The 17,763-nt window shown below is 40.8% G+C and overlaps 1 protein-coding gene across 1 annotated transcript; it reads right to left on the reverse strand.

Annotated features, from left to right (window-relative positions):
• dpt (dermatopontin) lies at nucleotides 1-5,633 on the reverse strand. The gene is made up of 4 exons (XM_083887495.1): nucleotides 5,286-5,633; nucleotides 1,332-1,457; nucleotides 490-597; nucleotides 1-405 (listed from the first exon to the last, which is right to left on the reverse strand). Exons 1-4 carry the CDS (start codon nucleotides 5,558-5,560, stop codon nucleotides 339-341), a joined length of 576 nt encoding a protein of 191 aa, XP_083743621.1. The 5' UTR covers nucleotides 5,561-5,633; the 3' UTR covers nucleotides 1-338.
• Between the last annotated feature and the right edge of the window lie 12,130 nt (nucleotides 5,634-17,763).

A 17,763-nucleotide genomic window follows, 5' to 3' on the forward strand; every position in this document is an offset into this window, starting at 1 on the left:
TCTCTGAATACTTTTATTTATTTTATGATCATGAACAAGAAGTCGTGCAGTACAGCCCATCATCAAATAATTGAGTTTGTTTAGTAAAAAAAACCTCCTTCACGTGTTGCCAAAGGACTTCCAATTTCTCCTGCTGCTAAATAAAAAACTTGTGCCTCTTCAATCCTCAGTTACCGTCTATATGAGCAGTCATTTTTCATGCTTGACTGAAAAATGTGAGTAAAAAAAAAAAGGAACCCGAGCAAGTTCTGTATAATATCAGTGTTATGTGTTCGCTTACATGTTAGAGTAAATATGTTTTCGTAATTGTCTATGACTGAGGAAACATGCATCCGGATTTATACATTCTCAAATTCACAGTCATGTTCTGTCATCCTGCACAGGGTGTACTTCCATTGCCGATCTCTGAAACACAGTAATACACAAAACGGTGTCAGTTCACACGTTACTCGTTGTGTATATTTAAAAAGCAGATGTTTCTGCACAGACCTTAGCACCCCACTGAAGGTGGTCTGGGCACCTCGGATGAAGTAGCCGTAATATGGAACCACCAGCTCTGCCTCTTCTCTGTAGTGTTCAGGAACGTCACTGGTCAACCTGTTGAACGCAACAAATTATTGTGTAAACAAAATCTTTGTCAAGTGGAGTATTATTGTGCAAATCTTCAGCAGAACAATTCGACATTTTGGGAAGCACACGTATTTACTTTCTCAAAGAGAGGAGATTTGATTGTACCAATCTATAGTACGAGAGGAAAAAACAATACAATTACCAAAGCTGAAATTGTACTTGAGGGTATAGACAACTATGAAGTGTTGGAAAATGATGTACCTGATACCAAAAGAGTTGAGTAGTAGAGCCGAGTAGTGCTTGAACTGCATAATGGGAAAGTGCTGCTAGTTAGCTAACGCATTAGTCAGGAGCAGTGAGGTCCTGGCTTCTTAGCTAGCAACCTTATAGCTAAAGTGTGATGTTTTTGTAATACCAGGAATTAATTGTTATAATTTTTGAAAGCTATATTTATTAATGCTGTGCAATAGGTTAACGCATGACAAAAAAAAATACGCATGATGTCATGTTTAAGTGCCACGACACCGGAGTCTAGTCACCGTTTACCAGTTAGCTCCATTAGCTGCATTAGCTCCTTTAGCGCCGTTAGCACGCCTACAGTCGAACTGGAGCGGTCTGTTTATTAAAGGAGAAGAGCAGCGCATGTGTGCCTCTGTTTTTAGGGTTACTTTAGGGTTAGCCTCTGACCTGAAAGTGAATACGTGTATCTCCCACTCTTTGAAACTTTGGACTGTTTACGTGCTTATATTGATGTGACATACATGCAGGAGTAAGGACAGCGTCGTTTGTAGTAGCAGCAGTAGAACTGCCACTCCCGGTCAAGAACTGATTCAAAGTACTTGCTTTGTACCCCCGCGACCAGGCCATTACGGGTACAAGTTGAAGACCTGCAAAGACACAAAAACATCACGGTTCATGGAAATCGAAAAGGGTAAAATGACACAACATATCCTTACAATGAAACCAAACCATCATTGTGTGAGAACGTGTGTCCTCTTTGGGCGTTTGGATGCGAAATGCAAGCGATATCGGAAGAATTGCGACAGAGCTAGCTGCTTTTGCTCTGTCTCGCATGGATAAGAGACTCCCCTTATCGTCCTTTGATCTGTATGGGTTACCACGGCAACTTTAATCACACACTTGAACGTTAACTGTTGAAAGAACACACCAGTGTGTGCAGTGTCGACTTTGACTTTGTTTGAATAAGAAATGCAAGTGAAGTTTGTCTGTTATCTGTCGAACAGGTCACTTGACAGACTTGGACAGAGTGGACCAGTTCGGTTTGGTACAGTATGGTACGTCATTTTTCCATTAGGAATAGAATCAAAATAACCTGCCCCAACTCTTCCATTCTTTGGTCACCCTTCCCTTGACATACCAGAGTAAAATGGTACGGTACGGCCAGCTTGATGTCTTGTTGAGATAAACAGCCTTAAACCGAGCAGAAAAAAAGAGCTGCTGGATGTCCTCCTTTGTTGCCTGTGTCACGTCCAATGTTGTAGTTTGATGTCGTTGCACCGGCATAATGACGCGATACGCAGCCATCGGCCAAAGCCCAAGCCCCGCCTACCAAGGAAAGGTCAAAATGCACGCCTGACCCAGGGCTACATCATTCCAAACCATATGGTACTGTACCAAACCAAACAAAATAACTTTAGGAATTTTAAATAACATGGCAGAGCTTTTCTGAGTTTTCTTGCATCGAGGTAAGACACGTACATTATCGAGGCAAATGCAGTATTTAATACTTCTCAGCTAGCAGTTGGTCAGGAGTGAACAGTAAAGCACCCTGAGGATTTTTATATCATTAGAGTTTGAGGAGGAGTTACATTAACTATGGTTCAGGTTTTAAGACACGCCTTAAAATCAGATCGCTGGAGAGAAACTGTTCACTTTTTACCCCATAATTGTGCATAATTTGCTCTACATTGACCTAAATTTTAAACGTGGTTTATCTGAAGAAAATACTGGCATGTTGATTGTTGTTTGTTTATGGCCCCTACTCTTCACTGTCGCCACAACACATTCAAGAATACCAGGCCCAAGCAGCAGGGGCTGCAGCATGTGTAGACTTTTGTCATGGCAACATGGGCACAGCCCTCAGCCATTCAACCAGTGGGGGTAGTTATCCTTCAGGGTAATGTCCCGGCCAGTGTAATTCAAACAGACAGCAGGCGTGGCTGTGATAGAGAGTGCTCAGAGAGCATTTATTGTCTTCGAATTAGTGAGCTGGCTGCAGTTGATTTCAGCACAAAATAAAGCTCCAACCTAGTCGAGGTAATTTGAAGTAGAGCAGATGTGTTTAAATTGTACAATGCAAGGCGCTTGTTTACAAAGAGACGTCAGGCTACAATTCTCACTTGAAAACAGGAATTCCAAAGGTTGTCTTTTAATTAGATCAACCTTTTAGTGCAGCTGATGGTTAGTCAAACACGTTTATGGGAGCAGTGGCATTTGGAGTCGGTTAAAATTAGGTTACCTGACAGCATGGAACTTTCTTTTTGCAGAGGGTTTCTCTCTTTTCTGAATGACATTTAAAGACGAGAGGCCTGTAAAATACAGCGATGCATCCAATGTATCTGCCACTGACAGGGGATGTTGGATGAATCTTGTTAAGTTTTCCTTGAGGTATGGTAGTTGTGTTCCAAGGAACAATCTGTTGGAGTTGCATATTAATGATTACTGGAGTGGGACAGTGATTCAGGTCTAGGAGGACCTAGGCTTCCTTTGGATCAGTAAACAGTGGACAGAATTCAATTTCTTTTATGGAAGTAACAGAAGGATACACATGTGGATTTTTGTTCAAGTCTTGTTTTTTTGCAACTAGACACATCCGTGTCTTCAGACAACAAAAATACATGAATCCACAACCAAGTTCAATTGTGGAGGTTCCAAGTGAAGGGGTGAGGGGAGCAGTACACCCCCTCATTCACTCGCAGCTTAAGAGATCCTCACGAAACCTGAAAAATCAGTTTGGGGCCTCTGACAACCCTATAATTACAAAAGGCTCACTGAAAAGTGCCGAGTAATGTGCCTATGTGAAATATCTGACAATGCTATCCTGGCTAACTGTTTGTCATTTAGCTATCATGTTATTTTTGTGGAACGAAGTTAAAGATGTTCTGACTTTACACAATTATTAAACAGCGTGATCGATATGACTCCACAGTCACGTTAACGCCAGTTGGTGTAGTTACCTACACAGCGACTAAACAGGTGAAACCTGCTCAAATTGAAACGTGTAACTCTTGAAAAAAAAAAAACGTTTTACACAAGTTAACTTTCGTAGTGAAAGCGGTATGTTAGCAGCAGCTTCAGTCCAAAAGTGGACAATGCAATAGCAGAAGAGGAAGTTTTCTAAAAAACAAATTCTTAAACGTTATGTTAGCAAGCTAATGTTAGTCATAGCATTTAAGCTAGTTGGGCCAGTTAGCTATATGGCAACCAACCAAGTGAAACCTGCTACGCTATAACATGTCAATAATTGTAAAAGAAAAAAAAAAAATTCAAAAAAAGTTTTCAAAATGGCAAAGTAAAAGATTGTTTACATTTTGTTCCGCTTCTGTGTGGATAGGGCCTTAAGCAACAGATTATTATTATTATTAGTTTATAGAATCAAGCTAATATATATTTTGTCATCGAAGCCAGTTAGTTCACGAGCTGCACTGAAACTAATTTATGTGTAAACCTTAGTAAAACATTTTACACAAGCTTGTGTGGTGAACGCAGATTGTTAACAGAGCAACACCCTCGGGCCCAAATTCTAGTTTATATTCTGACTAAGGAAAATGAGGCTTTGAGTGTCAGCAGTATGTTGTTTAATCTGGTCCTCAAATGACCAAAGACTGGTTGCAGCTGTATTGTGTTTGTGCTCTTGATGAGCTTTGGAGTTCTTCCACGTTTGTGTATGTCACCCACTTGCCTGCAACATGGGGTTTTGTTCATACAACAGTTGGAGCAGTAAACTACACACAGGCCTTGTATGGGCCATTGTTGTCTGCCAGTGGTGACCTTTAAGAGGCTGTGTTTCTAGTCACAGTGTGCGTCAGGATAAAGGGCCATAACTTACGAGTTGAAAGCATTTTTTTCCCCAACTTTGATGTGCACTTCCTTCTGCTTGATTGGAACAGTCACTGACTTAAAGATGTGCATGTTACGTGGCTATCACATGGATTTACTCAGTTATAAATGGCGATCTAAATGCTTTCATGCATATTTTGATATAATAGGTGAATTGAACTAACCCAACCTTCTTCACAGTTCCTGTACAGAGAACATTTTTTATCTCCTTTCAGAACATTTTTTATAACTAAATTTGTACTTCATTCAGTATTATTGATTAAATACAGTAAACCTCTACTGGCTAGCAGGGGTTGAACACTGCTGCAGTTCCATTATAAACTGGAAAGGAAAATCTACAGCAACAGTTCATCAAAAAGTAAATTCTGTGCCCCAGGCTGGATGTCTTACCATGACAGCAAGTGAAATTATATTTCCCGACATTGTTAATAATATAATAAATCCAACAGACAGGTTGCCTAAACTGAGTACGCTCTGTATTCTATAAATGAAGGCTACTCTGGCCAAGGTTTCTTTCGTAACCTTGAACAGATGCGACTGTCCTCCTGTGTGCCAGAGCTCACTCTTGTGAGAAAGTAGTTGAACAGGTGGCAACAAGTGAGTAAAAAGGTATAAAACATGACATGCGGACCCACCACTCCAACCCAGCACGGTTGATGTCATCCCACCAGCAGTCAGTGGGCACCCCCAGACCCTCAGGTGTAGACTGGCACTCAAAGCTCCACAGGCGGTCGCTGCCTTCCGCCTCGCTGAAGTAGCTCCTGATGGCCACGAGGACTTCTCCATGCGGGCACTGGAAGTTGAAGCCCTGGCGGTAGCGGTTGATCCAGCCCATGTCATGATGGTCGTGAGACTGAGCCGCGACCGTGACCAGCAGTGCCCACAGCGACGCGACCAGAGCAGGATTCATGTTGAAGGAATGAGCGCGACTGCTGCCTTCTCTCACAGCTGCCTCGGTTCAAACTCCTCTGAGCCTTTTGTCGTCCAGATGTTTTGTTTCCAGGAGTGATGTGTAATTTTGCTGCTCACAGGACAAATCCAGAGTCATTTGGCATTTTAAGGTGGACTTTGAGATGCAGGGCTCACAACATCATATCACAGACAACGGTGTTCCTTAAAACACAACACTTAGACATTTTTGGGTGCTTTATTTGACTCTGGAGAATGTGTTCATGTTACTTCATCTAATTGTTCAGCTTGTTAAACAACTCATAGAGCAAATGTTGAAACAATTAAAATAGTAAATTCTATTCTATTAACAAAATCCATAGCTGGGAGGTCCTTTTTTAAATCTACCTCTGTCTGAAGTGTAAAATCTGAGAGCTTCACTCAGCTAGTCAGTCCAAAAACTTCAAATTAGCTTCATTAAATAATTAAACTACATATTTCTGACCTGATTTACCTATCTAATATTAGAACTAGTGTTCTTGGACAGGATAGGGGAATGACAGCTGTTGGAAATATGTAAAATATAAGATAACACCATTATTTTCTGCCGTATACCAGTAGAAGACTGTTCATTACAAAGAATAATACACACACTGTGGCTTATAAGCCCTGTACACACTAAGTGCTAGTAAGACCCTGGCTTTCAGTAGAAGCTAAAGACAAACCGATGTCTGCATAATCACTGGTGCACTTTCTTCTCTGTTTCACAGGAACAGGAGAAGGTGTGGAAAAGAGCTGTGAAGCCGAGAGATCTTTTAAAAGTCGCCCAGCAGACAAATTGGGGGCTTTGACAGATGAGATCACATTATTAATAGGGCGATGGTGTTGGAATAATGTGTGCAGGTGTTGGATTTGGCCATCTTTTATATCCTGATGAAATATCGATCGCAAAGGCTTCGGCGAACCGTATTAATCATGATATTCAGGAAGTGTGTGTCTCGATGTAAGAGTGTCTCATTAGCAGTGCTCATGATGCAATAAGATGTATTAGAACATCCTGTATACATTCATGCTTTTCCATATTAAATGCGTATTTTTTACAGAAGGCGTGTCTTCTGAACAGTAAAATCCTGGGTCAGGCTTGCGTTTCCACTGAGAACAGTACCTTTAAAGGCAGGGTGTGGGCTGTGCCTGATGGCCAGTGAGATATGTACCGTGACGTCGTACCAGTGCAAAGACAAAGAATGACGACATTAAACACGACAGAGAAAACAGCTTTTATTCCTGCTCAGACGTCATGCTCTGCATAAGAACAGACTGCGTCCATTTGCCTTCGACTTCCAAGTGATAATCATACCGATCACATGGGGGTGACTGTCATAAGTACTAAAAAGACTTTAATTTCTATTAAAACTGTGATTTCAGTTAACTTCCAGTGCATTAGCCTTCATCTCATTCAGCCTAACATGAGAGAGGACTGCCTTTTTAAGGAGTTATGGCCTCTTATTTGGATTAAGTGTAGTGGGATACTTGAAAAGCCAATTCACGTAAATGGAATGAATTTATTTTACGTAACGGATTCGCACAGATCGCAATCGTACAAAAAGCTACAGGGTTGCTGTGTGAGACACGGATTGAAGGAAGAGAGAGATCCATTTGATGACTGCACGAATCTGATCCCAACCTATGCATCATCCTGAAAGCATCTAAAAATAGGTAACAGCACATGTTCAGGAACAGTGAGTCAGTCACTGCGCCAGGAGCTCCACAAAAGTCAAAATGGAGCAGAACTCAGAGTTATTAATAGGCAGTGTTGTCTATTTAAAAAAATAAATGTCTTAACTCTTTATTTAGAGCAGTGCTGTTGGCACTTAGAGAATGAGAACTGTGACATACAGTATACAGGCAGCAGTGTGCCAAAGATCACACAGCAGAGGCACCAAGGCCTTTGACTGAAGCCTGAAATAAAATATCGCTCTTCAAAAGAACCAATGAGATTTGAACAGCTTGTATATCGTATGCAATCACATGATGCTGATTTTGATCTATCTCATACATAAATAAGACACCTCAGTGTAAGATTTGCTCAATAATTTAGGAAACATAGTGAACTTGCATTGAGCGAGTCTCAAATATTCGGAAAATATAACTGATTTAATTCACTCCTGTGATGAGTAAAAATTTAACATGCTAGCAGGCGGCGATATGCCTTGGACTTTTCTGGCCGGGTCGCTTGTCTTATTTATGAAGTTTTGTGCAGATTAGAGTTTAGATTCTCTGCCCCGAGCCCTCCCTCGTCGTGTTCGTACGGTATGTCATAGCACGTCGTATTTTGTGAAGGTGTAAAAACCTGCAGCCATGAACGCATCATTTAAAAACCAGGAAGTGTATCGTCATTAGCAACATAGGCGTCCATGGAAGCGGATCTCTGCGGCTCTGTTGTTGTTGAAAATTAGACTGTGGCAGCAGGTACAACAAGCTCCTGCTGCGGGGAGGACGTGGACGTACGTGTACATTTACGACTCACATATTAAAAAAAATGTCGGTTTTAAAGGTGCCATATGTAAGAATGTGGCCAAAACGGTTACTACATTCAAATTCAAAATACAGAGGTCTGTAAGTTTCGTTTTCTGACGTAACTGGCAACCCGTGGTTGCTCGGCAGCTGAGACTCTACTGACTGCAATAATTTGGTAGATGCTGGTAGGTGGCACCACATGCCAAAACATGATTTCCAAACATAAACATGATTTGCAGTCTGCAAAAGATTTTTTTAATGCAAATATTTTGGCTGTACTGTTGTTGTTGGTGAGTTCAGTTTGTTATATGAACATTATTCCTGAGTCTCTGTGACATATTAGGAGGATTTTATGGCCAGTTGCTTTAGATTTATTACATAATGCACCTTTAAATCAGGCTCGGGCTCGTAATTACAGTGAATGTGTTGGGCCGGGTAGGGCTCGGACTCAACGTGCACGGGCTCAGGTCGGGTCTGGCCTGATTATTTTGGGCTCGATCTAAGATCTAGTGCAGATCGGTCAATTCCCCTTTCAAGAGAAAACCCCCTAATTAGAGAAACCCTCCATTTAATATGAGATTAATCCAACTGTCCAATACAAACATCCAAACAAGTTATTGTACAGAGACACTGTCTGTCTGAACAGCTTTGATCACGCAGCAGCTGAGACATTAATTGTGGTGAAGTATGTGTTCAAATCACGCTGCATGAGGAGTTGCCAAGTACATAGTGTCCCATTCAGAAATATGTCATCTTGAGATTGTATCTGTGAGGGAGCATAACAAGCTGTCATGTTCCTATTATGAAACACATTGGAAAACTCTCCTTGGCACTAATTTTTGTTTGCATGTTGGCATGTCATTATGGACGAGAAACTCGAAATTACCTTGAGCGGAGAGAAAATATTTGGAGCAGCAAATAGAGAAATGTGATAATCTTGACTTAATCTCAGAACAGACAAATCATTTCCCATATTATCTCACACGCGAAATAATCTTACTTCTGTCAAAAGTCTGTTCTGACCATGAACACTCTATCTGCAGTCAGTCTCTGTCTGTTTCTGTTCAAACTGAGATTATTCAATATACTATATAAAGAGCTTATGGGTCCCACAGCACATATATATATATATATATATATATATATATATGTTCATAAAGACAAATGCGAGACCAAAGTGAGACCAACACAAAATATTTTTGACTTGTTTTGTGAGGCCGTATGACCCAGTCCAAATATTTGTATGACCTTAGAGAGCAGCGTAGATTGCTGAGCAGGTGCTGTTCAGTTACAAATGTGTGTTAAAACTCAATATCCCAAGAGATGATTTTTGGCCTTGTTTAGACTGCAGCACAAATCAGATTTTTAAGCATATCCAGATTGTATCTAGCGTGATGTTTTTGGCAGTCTGAACAGCTAAATAACATGTGAGAGCTGATTTTTCCAAATCTGATTCAAACCACATACGAAGGTGGTTTCAACTGTGATTCTGTTCGTATTTTTTTTACAGATCTGTTTCAATCTGAACGTCTCATTCATTCAGATCGGATTTCAAAGTGTCTTCCCACGGGGTTCTGTATCCGTCATTTCAGAGTAAAAGCCCCCATGTTGAATTCATATCATATTTGGCCTGTAACTCTAGAAGAGATCCGATCACTTGCAATTTATAATGTGAACAGTTGGTCAAGAAGATCAGATTCTGATCTGATATGCTTACACATCTGATTTGGGCTGCAGTCTAAACAAGTCTAAACGTTGTGTCTTATTCTCAGAGTGTCAGGCTGGGTGACAAGCAGTGAGTAAACAAAACAGGAAGTGTCAAAATAAAACAGAAAATCATAGTATCATGATTTACGTTTTGTACCTCGTTGTTGTTGTAGTACCCTTTACTTTGTAAAGCAATTTGTTTCTAGATGTGCTTTCTTCATAAAGTTGACTTGACTAACTATACAAGGAGAAAACACAAAGACAACAGTGTTTCGTTGTTCCTCGGAGGAGAAAAAAGTTCTTACTGTGCTCCGCAACCACATTCCCGTCTTATTTGCGGTTGACGATCAAAACATTCCTGTTCCATTAAAGCCTTTCACGTTTCACCAACTGTTATAGCACAACCCCTGACTGCACATGCAATACCTGTTATCTTGTCCTGCCTGCTTTGAATATTATCCTTTGAATAAAAAAAAAGTAACAATTCATTTGCCACATCTGAGGCTCTAATTAAAAATGAATAGCTTAATATTTAACTAAAAACATGTTTACCCTGGTATGCAGGGTTATGCAACTGCCACTATGAGGATGTCAAAAAGGTCTCTCAGCATGGTCTGTTTTCCCTTAGAGACCTTTGCTGCTTAATAGTGCTTCACTGATGAAATTAAGGGGGCCAGCAAAAAGGCCACCACAATAATACCTACTGCAAAACAAATCCCTTTGCTTCTGGCTGTAACCTCATTAGAACAATGTGTCGTAGCTGCTCGGAGGATGAGTATAGTATAGTGATAATGATGGAGCCGGAATGAAAATAATCAGGGCCCAAGGGTTTCAGACGGTGGTGTGAGGTACTGCCTCAGCAATGGAACACTCTTTTCATAATGAAACCATCCATCCATTGTCTACCGCTTTGTCCTCCTCATGAGGGTCGAGGGGCTGCCAATCCCAGCTGACATAGGGCGAAAGACGGGGAACACCGTGGACAGATCGCCAGTCCATCACAGGGACACATATCGAGACAAACACCTACGGGCAATTGAGTGTCTATAATTAAACCTGTTATTGGAATAAATGGAATTGCAGTTAGACTTGACACTGATGGCTCCACTCTTTCGCTGGATTGACCAAGCACCTGTGACATTTGTGTCATTTAGGTAAATCTGGGGCTTCAACCACCAATGATCATAAAAGAACACTTTTGAACTAACTAATAAATGCAGCAGTGCCTTGATGGAAAACAACATTTATTTTGTTGCAGGAAAGTGAGTGGTTTACAAAGTGACAAAAATGGAAAAGGGTGTCGAACAGTGAGATAAATTACCATATATATATCCTTTAGATATTATAAAGTTAAGCAGGCACAAGTCCCCAGTGTTCCGATTAGTTAAACAAGTACTGCATATACACACACAAAAAAGGCACAAGGGATGTACAGTATATACTCTGCCGTTCAAAAGTTTGGGGTCACTTATACAATTGTGTTTTCCATTAAAACTCACACTTTTATTCATCCAAATAGTTGCAAAATGAATAGAAAATATAGTTAAGACATTGGCAAGATTAGAAATAATTATTTTTATTCAAAATAATAATTTTGCCCTTCAATCTTTGCTTTCGTAAAAGAACCAGCAAAACTGTTTTCAGCTGTGCTAACATAATTGCACAAGGGTTTTCAAGAGTTTTCTAATCATTCAATAGCCTTCTAACACCATTAGCAAACACAATGTACCATTAGAACACTGGAAATGGGCCTCTATACACCTATGTACATATTCCATTAAAAACCAGACGTTTGCAGCTAGAATAGTCGTTTACCACATTAACAATGTATAGATTGTATTTATGATTCATTTAATGTTATATTCATTGAGGAAAAAATTGCTTTTCCTTCAAAAATAAAGACATTTCTAAGTGACCCCAAACTTTTGAACAGTAGTGTATTTTTCATATTTGTATATGTAAACAGGCTTGCTGAGAATTCTGTTTCCTTCACTCTACCATCAGTGTCATTTCATGGAATGTGTCTCCGAACAGACATGGCATCTGTAATCGAATCTGCCGCAGAGAGCATTGTGCTGTTTGTGATCATAAATCACACCGTGGAGAGGGAAAATGTACCAAATGACACTAACTCAGCTAATGCTGTATTGTTTTTCAGCTCCTAATCGTATTCACCACCGTGCAGAGAGGGGGGGGGGTTTCATCCAGAGGCTCAGCTCAATTCAAATCAATTCAACATCTCCAATCTGTGATGTCATTCACGTTAATTCTGAGTAAGAAAAAATGGTGGACCATCATGAATTATTCAAGATTATCACTGTTTACAGAACAATGTCAACATGATCCCACCTTGTAGTTCATTACAAAACACACTTGCATTGAAATGAATCCAGATGATGCACCTGCACCACATGCTTGTATTAATAGCTTCACAGGGAATCAGAGATGACAGACTGGGTTAATGAATTGCATATCAACACCGCCGTCTGCAAACTGCTGCAGGTGAGTCTTTAAATAACAAGACACAATGTGTCACATGACAGTTTAAATTTAAGTACGAATGAAGCCGAGACAGAGGAAAACACAGCATGAATGCAATCAGGCCCAAACACTCACTGAATAGCCATCCATCACCTATGTGGCTCAGCCTGTGAAGGTCAAAAGGGCAGCTGGAGCCATTTCCAACTGTCACTGCATGAGATTCAGGTCAGTCTATTACAGAGCCGACATACAGAGACCAAAAAAAACATTCACACTTAAATGGTCAATTTAGAATCTCCAGTTAACCTAACTTCAATCTGTATTGGCAGTTTTCCATTATACAGCTCTAGCAAAGAGAAAGGAAAGGGTCTTTATTGTCATTATAGAAGGGAAACTGCACAACAAAATTGCAAGGTCAGATGAAGGGTCGATCAGAGCCACTGCGACTGAGCGCGCCACCATTAGGGACCAAAATGGCCGAATGTTTTCGGGTAGAGCCAAGCACTACTCGGCTCAAGTTGAGTCTACACCACGGGCAAAGCAGTTGTTTTCAGTGTACTGAATCATTAGAATCAGTTAATTAAAAAATGTCATTCACCGAAAAGTTCAGCACTCCCTGCATGACCAGAGTCGTGCTAGAACTATATAATGGAAAAGCACTATTAAACGTCTCCAGAGGACCAGGAATAAAGCCAGGAAGCGTGAAACTGTTGGACAGCCATTAATCACATGAGGATAAGCAGTGGAGAAGGAAAGACACTTTCATTCTTTTAAGTTGGTAACTATGAAGCTGAAGTTTCGTCACTGCTCGCTAATAAAATAAAGACTGCAAACAACAGGTGATGGCTCTATCAAACAAACAAAAAAAATCCAACATGCACCTTTAAAACTCTTAATAAAAACATTTTGGGGTTAAATAATCCAGGTCCAGGCCCTCAAGACCCTAACCCAAGGCCTTGTATTTAGGGCTCATATCGCCTTGTTCCCCCATTAGACACACTGAGACAAACAGTGAGTGTAATGTTAATTATACTGTAATTGAATTAATTTAGTAACTAAAATTAAATAGATTTTTAATCTAATGTCGGACCATATTAATTACGCATAACATATTTAACAGAACACTAGTATACTGGAGACGTACAGTGTAGTGATGTGGAATCGAACCATGTTGATAAAAATAAAAACAAGACAAATTATCTGCTTACAGCATCAGCTCTTACTGTGGTCACAGTGGAAAATGATGTGACGTGTTGTTTATTGATTTAGCCATGTAACCCTAACCCTGCAGGGCATACGCTCCATCAGCAGGCTCCACAAACATCCCCTCCTTCCTACTCTGCCTCTGCTGCATAGTGAGAATCTCTTCAGCCAATGCTTAGCTACCGATGAAATAGTTTGGGTAAATACATATTTCACATATTTTAGATATGAAAGGTTTGTAAAAAAAATTAGGAGTGGTTGCTGGCATGAATTAAATATACTACCCATGAGTCTGTAATCACTTTCAATAAAGCCTTAGGGCAGGGTCATACTTAGCGTGTTCTGTGTTACCATGCTACATGGACTCTCATTCATCCCTGCAGAAATGTGCATAGTATGACTCAGCCCTTAGAATAAGCCTTATGAGTACTTTGTACTTTAAAGTTGTACAGCAGCCAGAAAGGTCAAACCAGCAAGAACGTGCAAGCTTACTACATATCACATAGAGATGCAGTGGCTAGCATTGTTGCCTCACAGAAAGAAGGCCACGAGGGCCTTACAGTCCAAAGACATGAAGAGCTGTGTTTCCATGCAGTGAAAAAGTTTGGTACAGTACAGGAATAGTAGTACCAAAAAATGGTATGGTACAGCTGACGGTTGGGCGATTGGTGTGTCTTCAACGCCTGCATTCTATTCTCATACAAACGTTGACGTCTCGTTGAGACCAATGGCACTTTTCCATCATACAGTTCTCGCACTACACGGCTCAACACTACTTGCTTTTTTTTGGCTTTTCCATAAGGGATAATAGCTGGTGCCTGGTGCTTTTTTTGATACTTGCTCTGGTGAGGTTCCAAGCGAGCTGATCCGATCTGAACATCAACAGACTGCCGACCACTTATTGGCTCCAATGTTTTCTCCAACATTTAGCATTGACATTTCTAAAATCTCAATATTTAGGAGTCTGGTGTATTAAGTGACAACACTGCCCGAAAACGTGAGCAATCGTGAGCTGAATCACAACCTGTTCAGCCGTATTTCAGTTCAGTGCCACAAACCGAGCAGATAAAAAAAAGCTGCTGGATGTCCTCCATTGTTGTCTGTTGTGTTGCGTTCGATGTCGTTATGCTTGTTGTCATCGCCTACCAAGTAAAAGTTCTGTTCTCAGTCGAAATGCAAGCCTGACCCAGGGCTTTACCATTAAAAACCACACCATATTGTACTAAACCGTTCCATTGTTTGGCACCCTTTCCTTTGGGTACCAGGGTAAAATGGCACATAATGTCAGGCTGGATCTAGACCAGCTCCTCCCATGAAAAACATCACTCCCAATTGCACCACTAAGAAGAAGAACAAAAGTAGAAAAGAAGCCATCGTTGTCTGCTGTGTCACGTTCAATGTCGTTGTACTTGTTGTCGCACCGGTACAACTACACTAGATACTACGTTTCTCACTGCCATGGCATTCACATGTGCAGAGAGGTCCATTGGGGTCAACGTGACATAAATTTCATCACCTGTCCATTTCCACACTGGTCCACAACTCAGCACTCGGCGAATACAAGGAAACAATTTCCTGGTGAGAAACTGCCGCTATGCTGAAATGAAATATTAGCCTGCATGAGCATGCATGTGTGGAATCCTAGCTTGACTGACATTTGCCCTGGTTTGAGTATGAATGGAACTGCCGGCATGCACATGGACGAGGAAATCCGAGGCGGCTCTTTGGGGACACTGAACATGGTAAATATGACCCTGTGTGTGTGCTGAAGGGTGGTTGTGTGCTTAAAGGGGCGCGCCAACCTCTCCCTGAATAATGCTTGAAATACGGAATTCTTGTAACCTTTTCCAGGCGGGAACGCGACCACAAGGTATTTTATTTAAAGGCTCTTAACAAAGACGTGTTTGTACTAGACAGCACGGGGAAAGAATATGGTCAAATCCAACGATGAGCTAAAACTCCACTTAACGACAGTTGAGGACAAACACTGACTCCGTATTTGAGAAATATTTTGTAAATATTGAAGAAACAGTATCATATTATCCATATCATATCCTCTTTGGCGATATGATTTATTATCTTTGTGACTCGGAACAGAATGAGCAACAAAGTGTGTAAGCTTCAAGGTTAACGCTAGAAAAAAAGAAGCTTGATAAGCTGTTTTTCTTTATCATGCAATGTGACGTACACTACGCACTGACACTTATTACCATGACAACATTCTCTGATATTCAGAGTCTGTGACATGAACTCAGGGGCAGCTGCTAAAGAGACACAGGCAGTAAAAACGTCATGCCTGGGATTTGTACAGGTATTCCTCATGGCAACTGCAACACTGGGTCCACTGTTATGATTCCCTCCCAGTTTTGAATACACCAGTCCCAAGCCCTTGCACCACCACTCCCACTCACGCACACAGTGCAAGCATTTACTCGTATGTCCAACGGTAAGCAGCTACCAGGCTCACTCTCACTTATTTCCTCTGATCTAAGCAAAAATAATCAAATGATACGGATATGAAAACCGAGTTATTTTAAGCTTTTGCGGCTCTACACGATCAAACACTGGTAGAGGAATAACTTTTAAGGCGATCCGGTCTGCTGAGGTTTCTCTCTGCCAACATTTCTACTCAAAGCAAGTTTTGACAAGAAAACAACCATCTCAGTCACACATAACAAGGATTGTTTCGAAATTTAAAGTCCCTGTTTTGAACTGAAGTGATCAGTATGCATCCACGGTCACAGAGCCAGCACAGGAGGACCTTTTCAGACCTGTTACCACATAGACACGCTGCTGTCGATGTGCTGCTCAAGTCCAGCTGACATGCTGCATACCAGATTTCATCCACGACCTATCTCAGAATGCTGCACCTCTTGGCAATCTTGGCAAACCCTTGATCTATGCAAACATTCGGCTGCTATGTTATCACTGCAGAATCAATAGTCTATACAAAGGAGTGTATTCCATTGTTTACCCCTCTATGGTGTGAAAACAGACTGTGCAGCACATAACATGGGCTGTTGTTTTGGCACTTTCAGACAGACTTACTCCAAGTTGTGGTTTCTAAGTTTGACTTGCATCCAATCTGAGTGTCAAATATTTTTGTGGTGTTTGGTTTTTCTTTTAACCTTTTACCATTTCCTGAACATACCTTTTGAGAATTGCTGTCTTTTGTTTATAATTTACTGTAGTCACTAAAAAGGCTTTGGCAGGTAAGTCTGTGCACTCTTAGAAATAAAAGTGCTATGTAGAACCATATAAGGTTCTTCGGCTTGTCCTCATAGGAGAACCCTTATTGGCTCCAGGTAGAACCGTTTTTATAAAGGTTCCACCTGGAACCCTTTTCGAGGGTTCCACCAAGAACCCTTTTAAAACCCTTTATTCGGGATAGGGGGTTTCAAGGGTTCTTTGGATCAAAATGGTTCTTACTGGAACCATTAGTGTTACCAAGAACCCTTGAAAAACCCTTTCTTCATGAAAGGGTTTTTCAGAAGCAAATGGTTCCAGGTAGAACCTCAGCCCTTGTGGAAGAACCCTTTTGGAACCCTTATTTCTAAGAGTGTGGTCTTCGCTTTTCCCAGAATCAACATGAAAAACACCATAAACAGCTATGGGTGCTCATGATGACAGTGGTATTTTTATATTCTGTATTTAAGCCGGTAAGTTGGTTTGTTCCTGTAGCTTATAGAAACAAGATTGTGGCTTACCTCACAGGCAAGAAGTACTGAACTGATTTGGTAAATAACACATTTTAATTCGCTGATTCTAATGTTTCATGCAACAAAATCAAATACAAAACTAATCCACAAGAAAGGACTATAATGTGCATGTGTATACATTTCAGCTGAGTAAAACACTATATAGAGGACCACTGGCACTATTTTGTTTATCATATAACATGTTAATAAGAAACACTGTTGGTAACATATGTAACCTTTGGCCTCCAGCACTGCTAGCACTGCTTAAGTAACAGAACAAACTGTTGTTAACTGTCTTTTGTCAGCGACATGATGTAGAGTAAATATGGAACAGCTGAAATAAGTTTTGACCGATTCAGTCCAACTATAGTCTGGTCTTGTTTTTATTTACATTATTATTCACACCGCTAGCTCAAGTGGAAAGGGAACTTGTAATCAAAGGGTTGCCGGTTTGAGCAAAGGGACCCCGCTAGGTGAAGGACTGGGGTACCCCTGAGCAATGTACCAAATTCCCTTTGCTCACTGTTAATTGGACACTCCAGACTGACCCCTAGCCACAGGGGGGCACATCCAGTGCACTCCTTATGCCAGTAGCAACAACACAATTGGAGGCTTGCAT

The sequence above is a fragment of the Microchirus variegatus genome, assembly GCF_963457635.1.
Source record: "Microchirus variegatus genome assembly, chromosome: 4".
NCBI lineage: Eukaryota > Metazoa > Chordata > Actinopteri > Pleuronectiformes > Soleidae > Microchirus > Microchirus variegatus.